At 42.8% G+C, this 16,226-nt stretch overlaps 1 protein-coding gene and 2 long non-coding RNA genes across 7 annotated transcripts in view; 2 read left to right on the top strand and 1 right to left on the bottom strand.

The window, feature by feature from the left end:
• The window catches only part of cald1a (caldesmon 1a), a 105,817-nt gene extending 97,901 nt beyond the window's left edge, over positions 1-7,916 (top strand). For all 5 annotated transcript variants that reach the window (XR_013963586.1, XM_080757624.1, XM_080757623.1 and 2 more), the window contains 2 exons: positions 2,870-2,906; positions 7,773-7,916. Coding sequence is in view for 4 of the 5 variants with exons in the window: in XM_080757624.1 (XP_080613750.1) it covers positions 2,870-2,906; positions 7,773-7,789 (54 nt within the window). In the remaining variant the exon portion in view is untranslated. The remainder of the gene's footprint in view (positions 1-2,869; positions 2,907-7,772) is intronic.
• Positions 7,917-10,141: 2,225 nt separating this feature from the next.
• The window catches only part of LOC308311100, a 59,952-nt gene continuing 53,867 nt past the window's right edge, over positions 10,142-16,226 (top strand). Inside the window, exon 1 of the long non-coding RNA XR_013963588.1 lies at positions 10,142-10,269. This is a non-coding gene — a long non-coding RNA (uncharacterized lncRNA). The remainder of the gene's footprint in view (positions 10,270-16,226) is intronic.
• The window catches only part of LOC308311099, a 59,847-nt gene continuing 53,883 nt past the window's right edge, over positions 10,263-16,226 (bottom strand). The window contains exon 3 of the long non-coding RNA XR_013963587.1: positions 10,263-11,591. This is a non-coding gene — a long non-coding RNA (uncharacterized lncRNA). The remainder of the gene's footprint in view (positions 11,592-16,226) is intronic.

The raw sequence follows: 16,226 nt of genomic DNA, 5'->3' as shown, positions 1-16,226 counted from the left end.
AAACACTTTTACATTTTTATTTCTCTCACTAATTATTTGATCACGAATGGGCAATTATTTCCTGGGCCCTTGTCGTTCTGAAAGGGGCCTGAAACAATTGCCTCACAATGTATGTTGGAATGGGAACCTTCATTTCGAACGGTACAAAATGCATTATTATCAGACACAGCAAACAAAGCAACTACATCCAACAATAGACTCCGCTCGCTGAGTCCATGAAAAGACCAACACTGTAGCTCATCAAGCAAGGAGGACACGGTGATAATTCACCGTCGCAATGGCACAAGGTTTTGTCCAACTGCAGAGGCCAACGCTTTTCACAAAATGGCTGCCACGCAACACCCCTCTCTCTTCCGATTGCTGCTAGAGTGACTGACCAACATATGGCTACTGCGCACACACACGCATCTTGGTCATACGTTGTTCTCATGCCTTTTTGTTTCTTAGATCAGTTTTTCCGCAGGCATAAATGTTAATCATGTGATTTTACGTAGCATGTTGTTTTGACAGACGCTAGTTTCATTGTTTACCCGATATCCTGGTGTCTTGAGACTCTGTTCTCTTTATTACATCATCTCTGTCGGGGGGACGGGGGGGACGGGGGGGGACCTCATATGTCCAAAACAGTTACTTTTCAGGATTCAAATTTCAAAGAGTGCCAAAAGTAGCAGCTCGGAGAAAAGTGTGTGAGCGAGAGGGGTAAAGAGGTCGCCTCATGACAAAATAGTACTTTTTTAAAATATCTATCCATCCCTCCCTAATTCCTTCCTTCCTTCCATCCTCCTCTCCCTCCCTCCCTCCCTACACCTCCTTGGAACCGAGCGTGTATTCTTTGGCCCTCAGTGTACCGCGGGCGCGACAGACAGTGGTGCAAAGTAACTAAAAGTACATTATAAGTATTGTACTCAAGTACAAGTTCGGTGGTACCTTTTTACTTTACTTCAGTGTTTCTATGTTTTGACACAAGTTACTTTGCAGATTTAAATTATTAATACTGTAATACAACACACACATTGAACAATTAAACCCCATGTTGTACTTCAGCTATTCGAAAATAGTCCCATCTATAAATCCATCTTTATCTGCTATTTTTGAACTGTATTTATTTATTTATTATTTACTCAAATCTCCTCTTCATGGGGGTCCCTCCCTGGCACAATACATTTCTGATGGGGAGGGGGGGGTCATATGGGTGGCTATTTACGTATCAATTTGAGGGTCCTTGGCACGGTTTTGAAGGCATTTGTAGAATGGGCCTCCTTTCAGGTCTTGACTCATTTGCTGCCACCATTGACTTTTTATAAAAAATGTATAAAAGTATTTTGAAAAGTGCAGATCTACAAGTTCACAATGTGTCACATCGCGACACACTGTGAGATTGTAGATCGGGCTATCTTCAAAATGGCCGAAATATATTGCTTGGGAGCGTCTGTTGTTGTTGCCGACGAGACCGAAAATCTTAAAACGTTAAGATTAACTCTTGATCTAAAATTCTAAATCATCCCGTCCAATTCTAAGCAAAGATTATGCGTTAGACGGCCCACCGCGTTCCCGTCGCTAGTCGCGGTAGAATTAATCATACCTCCCGTTGTTGTTGTCGATCGCCTCTAGAGTGTTTTGGCTACATCTAGCTACTTCAGCCACATTCGGGATAACATCCGGTCCACTGCTATAAATCGCTGGGCGCTATGATTTAACGGATTAAATAACCCTGGGCGTTCGGGGGTGTGTTAATGTATGCTTTTGTAATAATAATCAAAATATACAAAGTATAACCAGTAATAAAGTTTTCAAATAATTGCAGTGGAGCAAAAGTACCATATTTTGCCTATGAGATGCAATTGAGTATAGAAGTAAAAGTATTGTGTAAAATTGTACGTATAAGTACAGTCATTGCGTACATGCACTTTCCACCACTGTAGAAGAGGACTGTGGTTCCCACCACAGCCAGCGAGTTGGTGGGCTGCTGGCTTGGAGGGCATGTAGGTGGTCCGCACTGACGCAAAACGTGCCCCGGACAGGAAAAGGGGGGGGTTAACTAACCATGTTATTAGCTAACCGTGCTATGTCATGATGTCAGGCAGTATGTAGGGGCACAGAGTGCAATGAGGGCTTCTGGGTAAAATATACGTTTGCAGGAAGGTATAGTGTTGGGGTCAGTTATGGTGCTGAGACGTTTTCACGTCAAGGACCCCCAAATTGACATGTTTTTGGCTACGGATCCCCCCAATCTGAAAAGATGTTGTGCCCAGGGGCCTCCATAACAAAAGATATTTGTTACACGTTATGTCCGCATTTTCAAGATATTAAAATTAAATACAATTTTGAGATGAAAATATGTTTAAAATGGTTAAACTGATTTTAATTTGGGGCCCACTGGTCTAGTGGTCAGGACGTGTGTTTTTCTACAGTGGATGTAACATTTTTTTTTTTTTTTGCTGTTGTGAAGCTTGGAACTTTAATTTTTTCTCAATTCATCAGCTATTCTCTATTTTAACAACAAAAATATATTGCTGTGAATTCAAGGCTTTATGGTGTATGTGATTAATAATAATAATAATATTAATAAGGGTAATAATAATGATTTAAAGAAGAAGATGTGGTGGTGAGGTCTGAGATGTTTTACTATATGTGAGCGATAATAAACCCCCTGGCTTTGTGAACTTAACTCAAACATATTCCATAAAACTGTGCTTACAGCTTTGAGAGTGTGTATGGCTGTGCTGACAGGGAAACGTATAGCCATTCAAAGTTGATGGCATTCTTTTCCTAACAACCTTATCCCTTCCTTCCTCTCTCTCTCTCTCTCTCTGTCTCTCTCTCTCTCTCTCTCTCTCTCTCTCTCTCTCTCTCTCTCTCTCTCTCTCAGGCGACAGGCAGAGGGGAGGCTAAATCGGTCACTAACGGTAAGTCTACAACATGAAGTCACCCTAAGTCAATATAATCCTCGGATGTCGGGTCCTAAGTGCGATGTGATGCGTTGTGAGCCTGTAGCACGTCTGGCTATTCCCGCTATACTTGATACTCCTGCACGACGGCCATTAACCCATTCTGTACGGGAACCCCTTTTGGTGTCAGCATTATGTTATGCTTTAGCTATTGAAAAATAGCAGATCTACAAGCTCATAGCGCGCCACCGAGTGGCGCGCTACGAGCTTGTAGGTCTGCTATTTTTGAAAAATCAAAGAACGACTGACATTTTTAGAATCTGATCTCAGGTCAGAATGGGTTATAATCAGACCAGTGTGTGCCCAGTGGAAACCTCGTATGAATCTGATCTCAGGTCAGAATGGGTTAAACAGAAGGAGCGAGTGCATTCTCCGGATGGGGGGGGGATTAATTTATGACGGCTCCGTTCCGCAGCCGCGGCGTCGGCCCGTTCGGGCCAAGAAAGCATCTTTGTCATTTTTTGATTTCATCCACTTTAAACATTTTACGCTTTAGCTATTAAAGAAATGTGACATTGGTGCAAATCTTATAGAATATAAATAACATTTTAACGCAAATCTTTGCTTCTGGGTGTCCCTGCGGTTCGCAGACAAATACATATGTCTGTCTACGCCCAATTACTTTGCCAGAAATAGTCGACCTATACAAGCTCTCAATGGGTCGCTGTGACATTATTGTGAGCTTGTAGATTGGCTGTTTTTGGCTAAGGTTCCCCCCAGAATACCGATGCTATAAATTATAGTTCAAGTGGTTAAGTAACGAGGGAAAAAAAAGGAAATTGGAGTTACAAGGTATGTGCCCCGACGGCAACGATGTGAAACCGTCTCTGTCAGGTGGAAACCTCATATGTCCAAAACTGTTACATTTCAAGAATTCTAATTCTAAAGCACAACATCGAGCTTGGCAGATCTGCTATACTTTTTCCGCTTTTGTGTGATGCTGTAGTTATGATCAAGTAGTATGGCGGTGAGTGCGAGGGCATGCCTTTGTTTTTTTATAAGCATGTGGGTGCACTTCATGCTAACCCTGACAGAATCACAGAGGTTAAGCGGACTGCATAACCCTCTTCTCTTCTCTTCTCTTCTCATCTCTTCTCTTCTCTTCTCTTCTCTTCTCTTCTCTTCTCTTCTCTTCTCTTCTCTGTCACAGTGCAAGTGGCATTCCAGATGTACTGTGTAGGTGTAAATGGTGCATGTATATAGTGCCTTTATCCAAGGGGATTTACATAGAATTAGAGGCACCGACCAGCACATCAGGAGCAATTAGGGGTTCCGTGTCTTGCTCATAAGGACACTTCGACACTAACTCTGGGGGGAGCCCGGGTTCGAACTGGCAACCTTTGCGGTTGTCATCCGGCCACTCTACCCCTGATCCACTGCCGCCCGCCCGGTGTGTCAGCACTCTTCCTCTGGCATTGTGCAAGTCTGACACTCACAACTCTATCTAATGAGCAAACACATGTTCTCTGTCCGGTGGACACCTCATTATGTCCAACGCGGTTACTTTCAGGGTTCAGGTTCAGCTTATGTCAGTGGTTTCCCAAAGTGGGTTCCAGGGACCCCCGGTGGTCCTTGAGGAAGTTCCAGGGGGTACCCCAGCTAAATGATATAGTTTGGAACCCGTTAGGGTCCATTTGGTTCCATTTGCACACTCTCAGAGTTGAATTAACATTGATTTTGCATAGGAGGGGCAAAAATACAATAATGCTATAAGCACTTGGCTCCCCACGTCTCTGTGATTGACACTCCACCATGTGTCCTATACCGGCCCATAACGGCCCTCTCATTTCTACCCCGGCCCAACCGTTGTCCTCGGAGGCCTGTATAGCTCGCCTGGCTGTAAATCAGCTACAGTATTTGCTGTTTGACCTTTCTGTGTCTGCGCCGGCATTTTGAGATGCCACAATGACATTGTTTTCTATTTTCAATCGTGCAGCCTCACGCCACCCTTTTGTTGCCCCCCCTCTCCCTCGGTATGGGGCAGGAGGGTGCCCCCCCCCTCTCCCTCGGTGGGGCAGGGAGGGGGGCTTTTTTAGCCTTGAGGGATTCCGTGCGTGTCTGTGTGTGACGCGGATCAATCCCACGGACACATGCTTATAAAATGCAATGAAAGCCGCGCGCGTGCGCACAACGTGCACTCACACATGCATCTCTCCCATTCCACATGCCAACCAGATCGTTCGGTTAATAGTACTCGCGTTTATTTTTACCCCTAAACCTAACCTTAACCCATGTCTAACCAATGACTATAGTCTAAACTAAGTATCCCGCACTATGTGACTCTCCTCTTCTGCCCCGCTTTGGAGCCGGGTTTCCTGCGGCGCAGCTGTGCAGGGATGATTTGGTTGCCCTATACTCGCATATTATTTGTGCTGCGCCCGATAATGTCTCAATAGAAGAGCAGGGAGACAAATACAACCACCCCATTTGTAAAAGCTTATATGACATTTGTATTGACATACTCTACCATACACTTTGGACAAAATCACATTTTATAAAAAGAAAAAAGAAAAAAAGTTCCATCCTGTCCTACACCAGGTGTTCTTTTTTGCAAGTAGAAATAGGGTTAATGTTTTATACCCGTCTGGAGTCCAGTGATGGGCAGTTGGGTGATGTTGACCTGCTCTCTACGGATTACTGTATGCCCTATATCCATTTCCACCGTCTTCTCATGGACGGTAGCCATGCTTTTTTCTGTTTCACAGGCTACGGTGGTGTTGATTGGAGACGGTTTGAAACCGTTTAGGGCCCGAATGTTCTCTGTATTTTCCATATAGGCTTTTGGTGTGGAAGGTAGACAGTCTGTATGAATTAAGTGTGAAAACATTTGAATAGTCAAGTAAAGTAATGTAGTAAAATGTCAGTTAAAACGGCACTATGTAACTTTGTTTCAATTAATAGAATGTCATTTGGTCCAAACTGTGTGGTAGAGTATGTAAACACAGTATATAACTTGTACAATTGAGGGTGGTTGTATGTATTGTCTCCCTGCTCTTCTATTGAGACATTTAGAGCCATAGATCAAGGGTCATGTCTCACCTATAGACACAGGATCCACTTGTGCTGGAGACCGCCGGTTCAAATCCGGGATAGAAGAGAAGGTTATACATTGGTATAGCGTAGATAACGTAGTACATTCACTTCCTTGTTTACGGGCAACAAACGTTCTTATTCATTTGAATCTATACGCTAGATAATTATTTTTCTGCCCACTCCCATACACGGAGAAACCAAACGTGGTCCAGTCGCACGGACGCGCTCGATTTAAAATGCAATAGAAGTCTGTGCATGTACAACTGCAGGCACACATGCATCTCTCCCATATATTCCACTGGCCATGAGCGCTCTGCTCTGCTGCTCGCTTATAGCTCGGCAGTGTGAAGCGCCCGCTTTGCTCAAATTACGACTGTGGCTGTTGGAGCGATTATCACGCCGCCATCGCAGGGCGGACACAACCATGCTTGGTACACGTTTTCCGAGGCCACTGTCTAGATTAGGACCTCTTGCTCCCTCATCATGACATGCATACAAGAATAGTTATACTTAGTTGCACACTGGGTGTCGTTGCACTGACTACTTATCATCTCTGTCGGGTGTAAAAGGCTCATATATCCAAAGTCCAAACATGATACTTTTTGGGGATTCAAATGGAAAAGTATGAAAACAAGTATCGGAACGACTCGTCGCGAAGGGAGAGCGTTCCACTCACGTTTTGAGCTAGTAGCAGGCAGCGTTAGGTCAGCACAGCCTAGCTTATCATTATTTTCCTTTTGATTATTCTATCAATTGCTTTTGCAAATAATAAAATAGCACAAGAAGCATGGCTTTATAAGAGAGAGAGAGACAGGGATCACTCAACCGAAACACTGGCACAAACGCATGGAGTGCACTCATTTCTGGCAAAAGAACGTTGGCGATTGACAAGATGACATCCCTTACTGGTTGATATGGCTCCTGTAGGGGATTCTGCATGCCCATACATGATCTGGGTGGAAGGTGAAGCTAAAACGGAAAGGTGTACTGATGTACTGGCCGTGTTGCGAAGCTCATACATCACCACCATCTTAACTCTTACTTGTCAAAGTCCACGCCAATGTTACATCTCGAAATTTACTTATAGTACTGTTTCAAATTATTTTGGGGTCACAGCAAATTTCCTTTCTTTCTTTTCTTTTTTTTAATTTACCGGTATTTCAAAAGACATTTTCAACCAAAGATTGTCGCTAAAAAATGCCAGATCTAAGTAAATATTGCTATATATATCAGGCTATTTTCACTATTATATTGTAATGGTTATTATGTATTTATACATTTTTTGTGTAAGGTTGTGTCCCAAACACAGTATAAGTTTTGGGTCTGCGGCGAAAAGGGAACCAAACTGAACACAGAGTGAGGACATTTTCTAATTTACAATGTAGGTGTTTAGCATGAAACCATTATCCACAGCAATTGAGAGATCGGAATAAGGAGGAGAGAGAGTGCGTGCCTTGTCCGACAGCACACCCCTAACCCTGACCTCACATGGTGGCCGTGGCTGTTATCGGCAGTTGTTGCGTCGGCCGCCGAACGAACCGACACTGCTGCGGAACGCAGCAACAGCAGTCTTTTTCATGTCAAGGACCCCCAAATTGACACTAATTAGCCTGTGGACCCCCATTAAAAAAATATATGCCAGAGAGTTTGAAATCTTTGGGGCGAACGGTTCTTGAGTTACGTGGATTTCAGACGTAGACACCGGTGCATTTATAGTTAGATAAGACGGGTCTCATGTCTCTTCAGGTATGGGACATATCACTGATACCGCTCATGTCTCTCTCACTCCAGGTATGGGACACTACTAATGCCTCGACGGACCACTGGAGGCCAGGGGACCCACGACAATCCAAGACTCTTCCCCTTGATCGCTTAAACTTGTCCTATACGTAAATAACGACCGCGCTTCCGAAGCGCGGGGCACCCCCCCCCCCCTCCCCCCCCCCCCCCCCCCCCCCCAAGACACCAACGCAGAGGGACACGGAGACGCGCTGTTCCAAAGCACTGTACCGTAAACAGCATCACAAATGTACGGTTGCCGAGTATAGTGCAGTATATTTGCACAACAATATTTTTTATTATTATTATTATTATTATTATTATTATTGTTATTTTTGCTTTCTAAACGAAACAAAAAAAGAAATGCTGTGAAATTTGGACATTTATGATAAATAGGGGGTGGTGGTTTTTGTCTCGTAGAGGATCCTTCCAGAATTTAAAACGCAATTTAAAAAAAAAGAAAAAAAGTTTTCTCTACGACGTAGCCTTGAAATGACAGTAGACCAGTAGACTAATTGAGATGACAAATTAAGTGTCCGGTGTCCGTATTCCAAAGAGATTTTATGAAATCACTTCTCTCCCTCTTAAAGATCATGTTCCATCTCTCTTTTTTTAATTTATATTTAAAGAAAAAAGTTTAAAAAAAAAAAAAAAAAAGCCTTCACACATTGCTATTTTATTAAATGTTCACCCATTCAGGATAGAAATTATAAGCACTTCTAGAATTTAGCCAATGACACATTTATGTTTTACCAATAGCGCAGCGATGGTCTGAGTAATATATGTTAGCACATGTGTTGTTTTGAATATGAACTATCATATTGTATCGTATATAACGTCTTTTATATACTCGTAATGAAAAGGTATTACGCATTTCTTTTTCATATGCAGAAATGACCAACCATCAGGCAGTTACAAGGATTCATTTTAGCCTTTTATTGTGCCGGTGTTGAATATTCAGAAAGCCAATATGACTTTTAATGTTTTAATGTCATTTTTATTTATGTTTTTCTTGTGTTTTGTTCCATTTGCTATGATTGTCTGAGCTGTGTTGTAGTTTCTCTTTTCTTTTTTTTAGTCTTTGTCGCTCAAGTCTCGAGACATCTTAAACTTCATAGACATTCCTCTTGAAAAGCAGGTATGCATACTCATTCCTTGTAAACGCAGGTATACTATACACACAGACATTCCTCTTAAGTAGACATTCCTTTTAAAAGCATGTATACACATTCCTATTAAAAAGCAGGTATACACAGGCATTCCTTTTAAAAGCAGGTATACGCATTCCTTAAAAAAAAAGCAGGTATTCACATAGGCATTCCTTTTAAATTGCAGGTGTAGACATTCCTCTTCAAAGCAGGTACACAAACAGATATTCTTTGTAAAAGTAGGTAGGCATATACACGCAGACATTCCTCTTACAAGTAGGCTACCTTTCCAATCTCCACTATGCAAAATGCACATGATTTTATATGACATTGGTTTTAAAGAAATATCTTTTTTCATGTACAGTAATGTAATCGTTTAGAAATTATGCAAACCTACCTGTAATCCCACTATTGCCACTATACTGTGTTTTACCAAGTATCTCCTCAGCTATGCTTGACAAGCACAAAATAAGACCAGGTTGTGCACACACGCACACACACACGTACATGCACGCACGCACATGCACACACATACACATGAACACAGTATACCACTTTGTAAATCTCTAAGCCTTATGATTGCAAATACAACCATTTACTATGAAATTGATAGCTGAGGTACAGTAAAGTACAGCAGTGGTTCTCAAGCATTTTCATTTGATGAAGCCCTCAAAACAGATTATGCATTTTGCAGCAGACGTCCTTGTCTGAAAAGACTTTGTGGCAGGGACCTCGATACGAGAATTCTGTCAAGATTTGTCAAAGATTTTCAATAAATAGGGCTTAAAGCAGCTCTCTAGTTCGTCCAGTCATCCCGGTTCCCCATACATCTGGCCAGTTCGTTGGTACTTTGCGCTCCTGCGTCGTTCTTGAGTACATCCACATATTGATTTGAGCACTGTGTAGTTTGGGGTATCGGTGGCCACTCTGGACACAAATAACATGGCAGCCATCGTGTTTTACTATACGTTCAGGGACGTCGCTGACCATTTGGTTGCCCTACTCGTAGGATATTTGTGCTGCCTCCCCCCTTCCGACGAGAGTGCTGCATTATCTCATGCAGATCGTCTATTTTCGCTGATTACAGGTGCACACAGGTGCTCGTTATTACGTGGCAGAGCCGCGCAGAAATTGTTATTTTGAGGATCGGCTTGGCACTTTCTGGCACATTCTGGTTGTCCCCCTCGGTGTGTTGCCCTACGCGCAGTGCATATTGTGTGTATAGGTAGCGACGGCACTGACTACCTTACCCAAGATTCTCTACAAGCATGTCCGGTGTGATTAGCAGTTCTGTCCTATTGGTGCCTTGCCAGGATGAAACTCAATTGTCTCCCCTATACATGATAGTACTTACAGTCAAGGCCCTAGCAGGGACACCCTGAGTGACTGAGTCTATACATTTAAGGATGTTTGTTACTGCCTGAACATGTAACCTTGTAATGTTGTGGGTTATAATGTGCTATAAAAGTTACATTGTGCTAAAAGCGTTTAGCTTAGGGGAAACCCTCTCAAAGACCCCATGTTGAGAACCACTGCAGTAGGCTACACAATGCAATCCTCCAGACAATCAAGAGCTCAGCTTCTTTTTTTTTAAATGTAAAAAGAAAAAGAAAAAAAAACATTCATTGACGAGGTCGAAAGAATCACATTCCATCTCTCGCGGCACATGCTTTGATTTGCTAGAGGGGTGCACTGGGTTGGGGTGGGGTGGGGGGGGGGGGGGGGGTGTATTAAATCAATGGTGGAAGAAGTACTCTGACTATTTACTTAAGTAAAAGTAGCAGTACCACAATGTAGAACACCGCTAAGGTGCGTTCAGACTTGGTTAGAGCGGCGCGATTACATCCAAAGTTAAGTAAAAGTAAAAGTCCTCTATTCAAATGGAAAAGTACAAAAGTATTTTTGTCAAACATTTTTTACACAAAGTATATATATATATAAAAAAATAATGGTTAATATATGTTTCATAATAATAATCTACAAACGTAAATCTGCAAAGTAACGTTTTCAAATAATTGTATATAAGTATCGAAAGATGGAAGTAATTGTACCTTGAAATTGCACTCAAGTACAGTACTTGAGTAAATGTACTCAGTTATTTTTCCACCACTGCATTTACCGTAATTGATCTGTGTGTTTCTACTCAAAGTAAAGTCTTGGACAATCACATTCCACAGTTCCTATGACCAAAATATGTGTGTGTGTTGGGGGAGGGGGGGGGGGGGGGTGGGTGTAATACGCGCTGGTTTAATATCGTTTTTTTTTATACTGTGCTTTCGTATTTGCCGTTTTCTTTTTCTTTTTCTTTTTTTTACAGCTTTGTGATTGTTTTTTTTTTATCCTTTTGTTTCCATGTTTTCACACCCGTTTATCGTGTATAGGGCAGCGCTTCCCAACCTGTGGGCCGGGGACCACCAGTGGGCTCGTCAGGATACTGCAAGTGGGCCCCCCAAATAATTGGCAAAACCCATAAGATAATATAAGATTTAAATGAAAAAACTTTTCTTTATAACCTGACTACGTTAGTTCCAAGCCAAAACGCAATTGATTGATTGATCAGTGAAGTCATATTTTTCTGTAACATTAATTCTGTTTTAGTGACCCCCCCCCCCCCCCCCCGTGTGGCTAATTGCGGTGTTTATCTATGGAGCACTGAAACAGGAATGCTGTAGGGCCCTAGTCCCTAGAACCCGGGGAATAGTTTCAAGAACATCAGCATTTCATCAGAAAACGATATTTATTAACTGTGAAATACATGTACATAAATATATTTCATTCGCGATGGTAGGGGGGTTACGGTTACGGCACTCGCAAATGCAACTTTAGTTATGTTTAATTGTGTTTAAAGAAGTCGTCAAATAACACATTCATGTACAATAGCTGTTGTGAAAAATGTTTCAGTGAAATGCTATATATAAATTTAGTTTAATTGACAAGGTTACTCAATATGACTTAAAATGTGCTCTGAAAATGCACACAGGTGGGCTGTGGTCCAGAAAAGGGTTGGAAGCCGCTGCTGTATAGAGGTAATTAAAAAGCACACACTATAGTTTCCAACTGGATGAATGTTTTGTTTTTATTTTGGGGTTTTCATTTTTAAATTTAGTTTTTTTCAGACATTGTACCGTTAACTCAACAGCAGCAATAAAGACAGTATGGTATTCTCCTCCTTGCTCAAGTGTTTTTCACACCACACTAGGGCCCAGTGCTTCAACGTTGGAGCACCTCACTGGCCCCTTGGTGTGTGCACGCATCCAACTGGGTATAGCCATGGTTCACATGGCGCTCGTAGTTCACGAGCGTCGTGGTGCAACTGAAGCCTGTTTTACGCGATCGCTATACATTTACATTGTAAACGTGTACATAAACATTCAGATTCCAAATATAAAGTACTCGCCACATGTGCCACGGGTGTTAGGGCCGATTCGTACTTCTATTTCACCGCTGTTTCGGCGCTGTAGTGCCGAAATGATTTCGGCTCGTCAGAAACTTTCAGTAGCACCGAAGAGCCGACTTTAGGACGGTACCCGCCCCCCCGAACCTAAAATGACGTCACATTGTAGGCTCTACAGAGCCGAACCGACTTTTATTCGGCTCTAAAATAGGAGTATGAATCGGCCCTTAGAATTTTGCTGGTACAGCGATTAGCATTGCTGCATCCCACGTTGTTTAATAGAAAGCATTTTTATCCGAGCTGTTATTTTGCCATTGGCTTTCAACTATGCGCCCCTATCGGTCGGGAGGATGGTGGCCCTCGGTGCGTTCGATATAGGCACGCTGACCGCCCTGCCAATACAGACTAATAGGCGAGTGCGCTCCCGGTGTGCAACTGTGGATTTTCCAAACGAACCCCGTTTGAGAAAAGTAGCCGGGCCGCTTGGATAAAAATGTTTTCATTAAACAACGCGGGATGCAGCAATGCTAATCGCTGTACCAGCAAACACCCGTGGCCCACATGTGGCGAGGACTTTATATTTTAAATCGGAATGTATACACGTTTGGACTGTAAATGTAGCGATTGCGGTTGCTTTGGCATGGGATGAACTTTGACCAATAAATCACAATGACCTGGGCACGTGATGTCACGATGACCTGGGGGCTTGCCTGGGGGGAGTGACAGGGATTTGAGTTAGGTGACGTGACAGAGATTGTGGGTTAGGTGTAAAAAATTCAAGGTTTCATATAACTCCGACCTCTGGTCGCAACAATGACCAGTACTATGACCTGCCGAGAGGGGCCTTCACTTAATATAAGTTGTTGAGTAGCCTATAAGTGGTACAGTAGTACTCGTAAGATTACATCCCTTGCAAAGCAGAGACTGAATTCAAAACTCAGACTTTGAAATTCAAAAAGTACGAGTTTGCCTTCCAAAAGCATATTGTGTGATTTGTTTTGTGCCTAGCTCCATTCCAGTGTTTCTCAACCTTTCGGGGGTCAGTTCTAGAATGTTTTCGCTGTCCGACGTGCAATGGTCCGGCACTAGCCATGGTCCATGACTCTCGTATTCATACGAGAGTCATGGCTTAACTGCACCCTGTTTTTGGCGCTCGCTACATTTACAACTTTTACGTATATATAAACATTCGAATTTCAAATATAAAGTACTCATAATTTGTCCCACGGGTGTTAGTAGTTGCAGCACCAGCGATTAGAATTGCTGCATCCCGTGTTGTTTAATAAAAAGCATTTTTATCCGAGCTGTTATTTTGCCATTGGCTTTCAACTACGCGCCCCTATCGGTCGGGAGGAGGGTGGCACTCGGTGTGTTCGATATAGGCACGCTGACCGCCCTGCCAATACAGACTAATAGGCGAGTGCGCTCCCAGTGTGCAACTGTGGATTTCCCAAACGAACCCCGTTTGAGAAAAGTAGCCGGGGTGCTCGGATAAAAATGCTTTTTATTAAACAACGCGGGATGCAGCAATTCTAATCGCTGGTGCTGCAACTAACTAACACCCGTGGGACAAATTGTGAGTACTTCATATTTGAAATCCGAATGTTTATACATACGTAAAAGTTGTAAATGTACCGAGCGCCAAAAACAGGGTGCAGTTAAGTCATGACTGTCATGATAATCATCATGGCAGTCATGTTTCAGGGCTAGTCCGGCACATGCGTGGCTGGTTAAAGGGAAACTTCACCCTTTGTGCAAAACAATATATTTTAATGATGTTTAGAAGATTTAGAACACTTTCCAGGGGGTCTTTATGTGTGTAATATGTGTTTTTAGATATTGTAGATTTTAGCAGTGAGCCCAGTGTCTCTGATGTCATGGACACTGCTCACTTACTGGACTACTGTACAGCCCTCCCAGTGCACCAAAGCATTATGGGAATTGTGGTAATTACAATTATGACTAGTGAGAATGCAGTTTTGAATAGGAGAAACGTGGTTTTGGATATATAAAACTAATATTACAGATAGGAGGGTGGTTTGATTAAAAGTAAAAATGGCTTCCCATAAGCTTCTATACTACTATGACTATACCTACATAATTATATTTATATTTATTATACCATAACCATTTTAACTCAAATAATTAAAAACAATGTTTTGCATAAAGTGTATTTATTGTTGTTTGTTGGTTATTTATTTGTGGGGGATTTGGTGCAAAAAATATTTACAAAATATACACAATTAATTCACGTCATCACGGGCCAGCCACCGCGGTGCACGCTGGACAGGTGTATTTCCTGTTTACATCCGGCATCATTGTAGATAGAAGTTGGGCACGTCGACACTAGTAATACGAGTTAGTATGTCTCAAAAACGGATTTCAGATTGGTTTCGAAAACCGGCTCCAAAGCCTAAGAGAAGGAGAAGCTACTATAGTAGCAGCAGCACCGCTGTTATATTGGATGATTCTTGAAGATGATGATCTTCCCGGACCCCCGGCCCCCTCGGTGTCAGTGGCAGTGCCACTGCTGCCCCCCGCAACAGTAGCCATGCCCCCGCACAGAGACTATTGATGGTCCCGCCACCGAACCACCGAACCACCGACGATGTGGATGATCCACCATAACCACCAGCCATACCTTTGGTGGAGCAAAATGCCACCAGCCTAATTCCATTTGAGGATGAGGAGTTGAGGACCCGTTCCACTGGTTCCAGCCATGCAGCAGTCTTCAATTTCCCAGGCCCGGCATTTTGGGACAGAAACACACAAGCGTTCTTTTCAACCAGCTTCATGGTTTGTGTCGGCCGGCTTGGATTATTCATTATTGTGACGTTGGATTAAAGTGACATTTCGATTGGATTATTGAACTCGACCCGCAGCTGCTCACGCTCACCTCACGGTATGTCAAAAAAAGTTATAAGAAAGATGTCATGGCCATGCTGCCGCCGTCTGTCTGGTCATGATCTATAAGTCTTATAAATTAAGGGATGATATTGTCAATGTTATATGTGGCGCGCCGGCGCCGTTGTGCGAGAAAAAAGGTAATTCTTTGCGTGTGAACGCAGCCCCCCTAGTCTAAATAGTCGGGGATCCACTAGCCCTGGAACATGACTGCCATGATGATTATCATGACAGTCATGACGTAACTTCACCCTATTTTTGGCACTCGCTGCATTTACAAGTTTTCCGTATATATAAACATTCAGATTTCAAATATAAAGTACTCACATTTTCTCCCACGGGTGTTAGTTAGTAGCAGCCCAAACGCTAGCACTGCTGCATCCCGCGTTGTTTAATAAAAAGCATTTTTGTCCGAGCGCCCCGGCTACTTTTTTCAAACGGGGTTCGTTTGGGAAATCCACAGTTTCACAACGGGAGCGCACTCGCCTATTAGTCTGTATTGGCAGGGCGGTCAGAGTACCTATATCGAACACACCGAGTGCCACCCTCCTCCCGACCGATAGGGGCGCGTAGTTGAAAGCCAATGGGAAAATAACAGCTCGGATAAAAATGCTTTTTATTAAACAACGCGGGATGCAGAAATTCTAATCGCTGGATCTGCTACTAACTAACACCCGTGAGACAAAATGTGAGTAGGCTACTTTATATTTGAAATCTGAATGTTTATATATACGGAAAACTTGTAAATGCAGCAAGTGCCAAAAATAGGGTGAAGTTTCGTCATGACTCTCGTATGAATACGAGAGTCATGAATCATGGCTAGGGATCCACAGGCCCAAAAGCTCTTGAAAATGGGTTGAACCTGTGATGTCATGCTATACTTTTTTTTTGTGTTTTTTCTATTAATTTGGTCATTAAGGTCCATAGAATAAGAGGGCTGCTCTGCCGGAAACATCGCGAAAAAAAGTTATGGCCATTTTAGTATAATGAAGCCTTTATTTTTTTGGCCATTTTCGCCTA

This window comes from Protomyctophum bolini (genome assembly GCF_963924005.1).
Source record: "Protomyctophum bolini genome assembly, chromosome: 23".
Lineage (NCBI taxonomy): Eukaryota > Metazoa > Chordata > Actinopteri > Myctophiformes > Myctophidae > Protomyctophum > Protomyctophum bolini.
The sequence above is the reverse complement of the archived record's forward strand: the minus strand, read 5'-3'. Positions and strand labels throughout refer to the sequence as shown.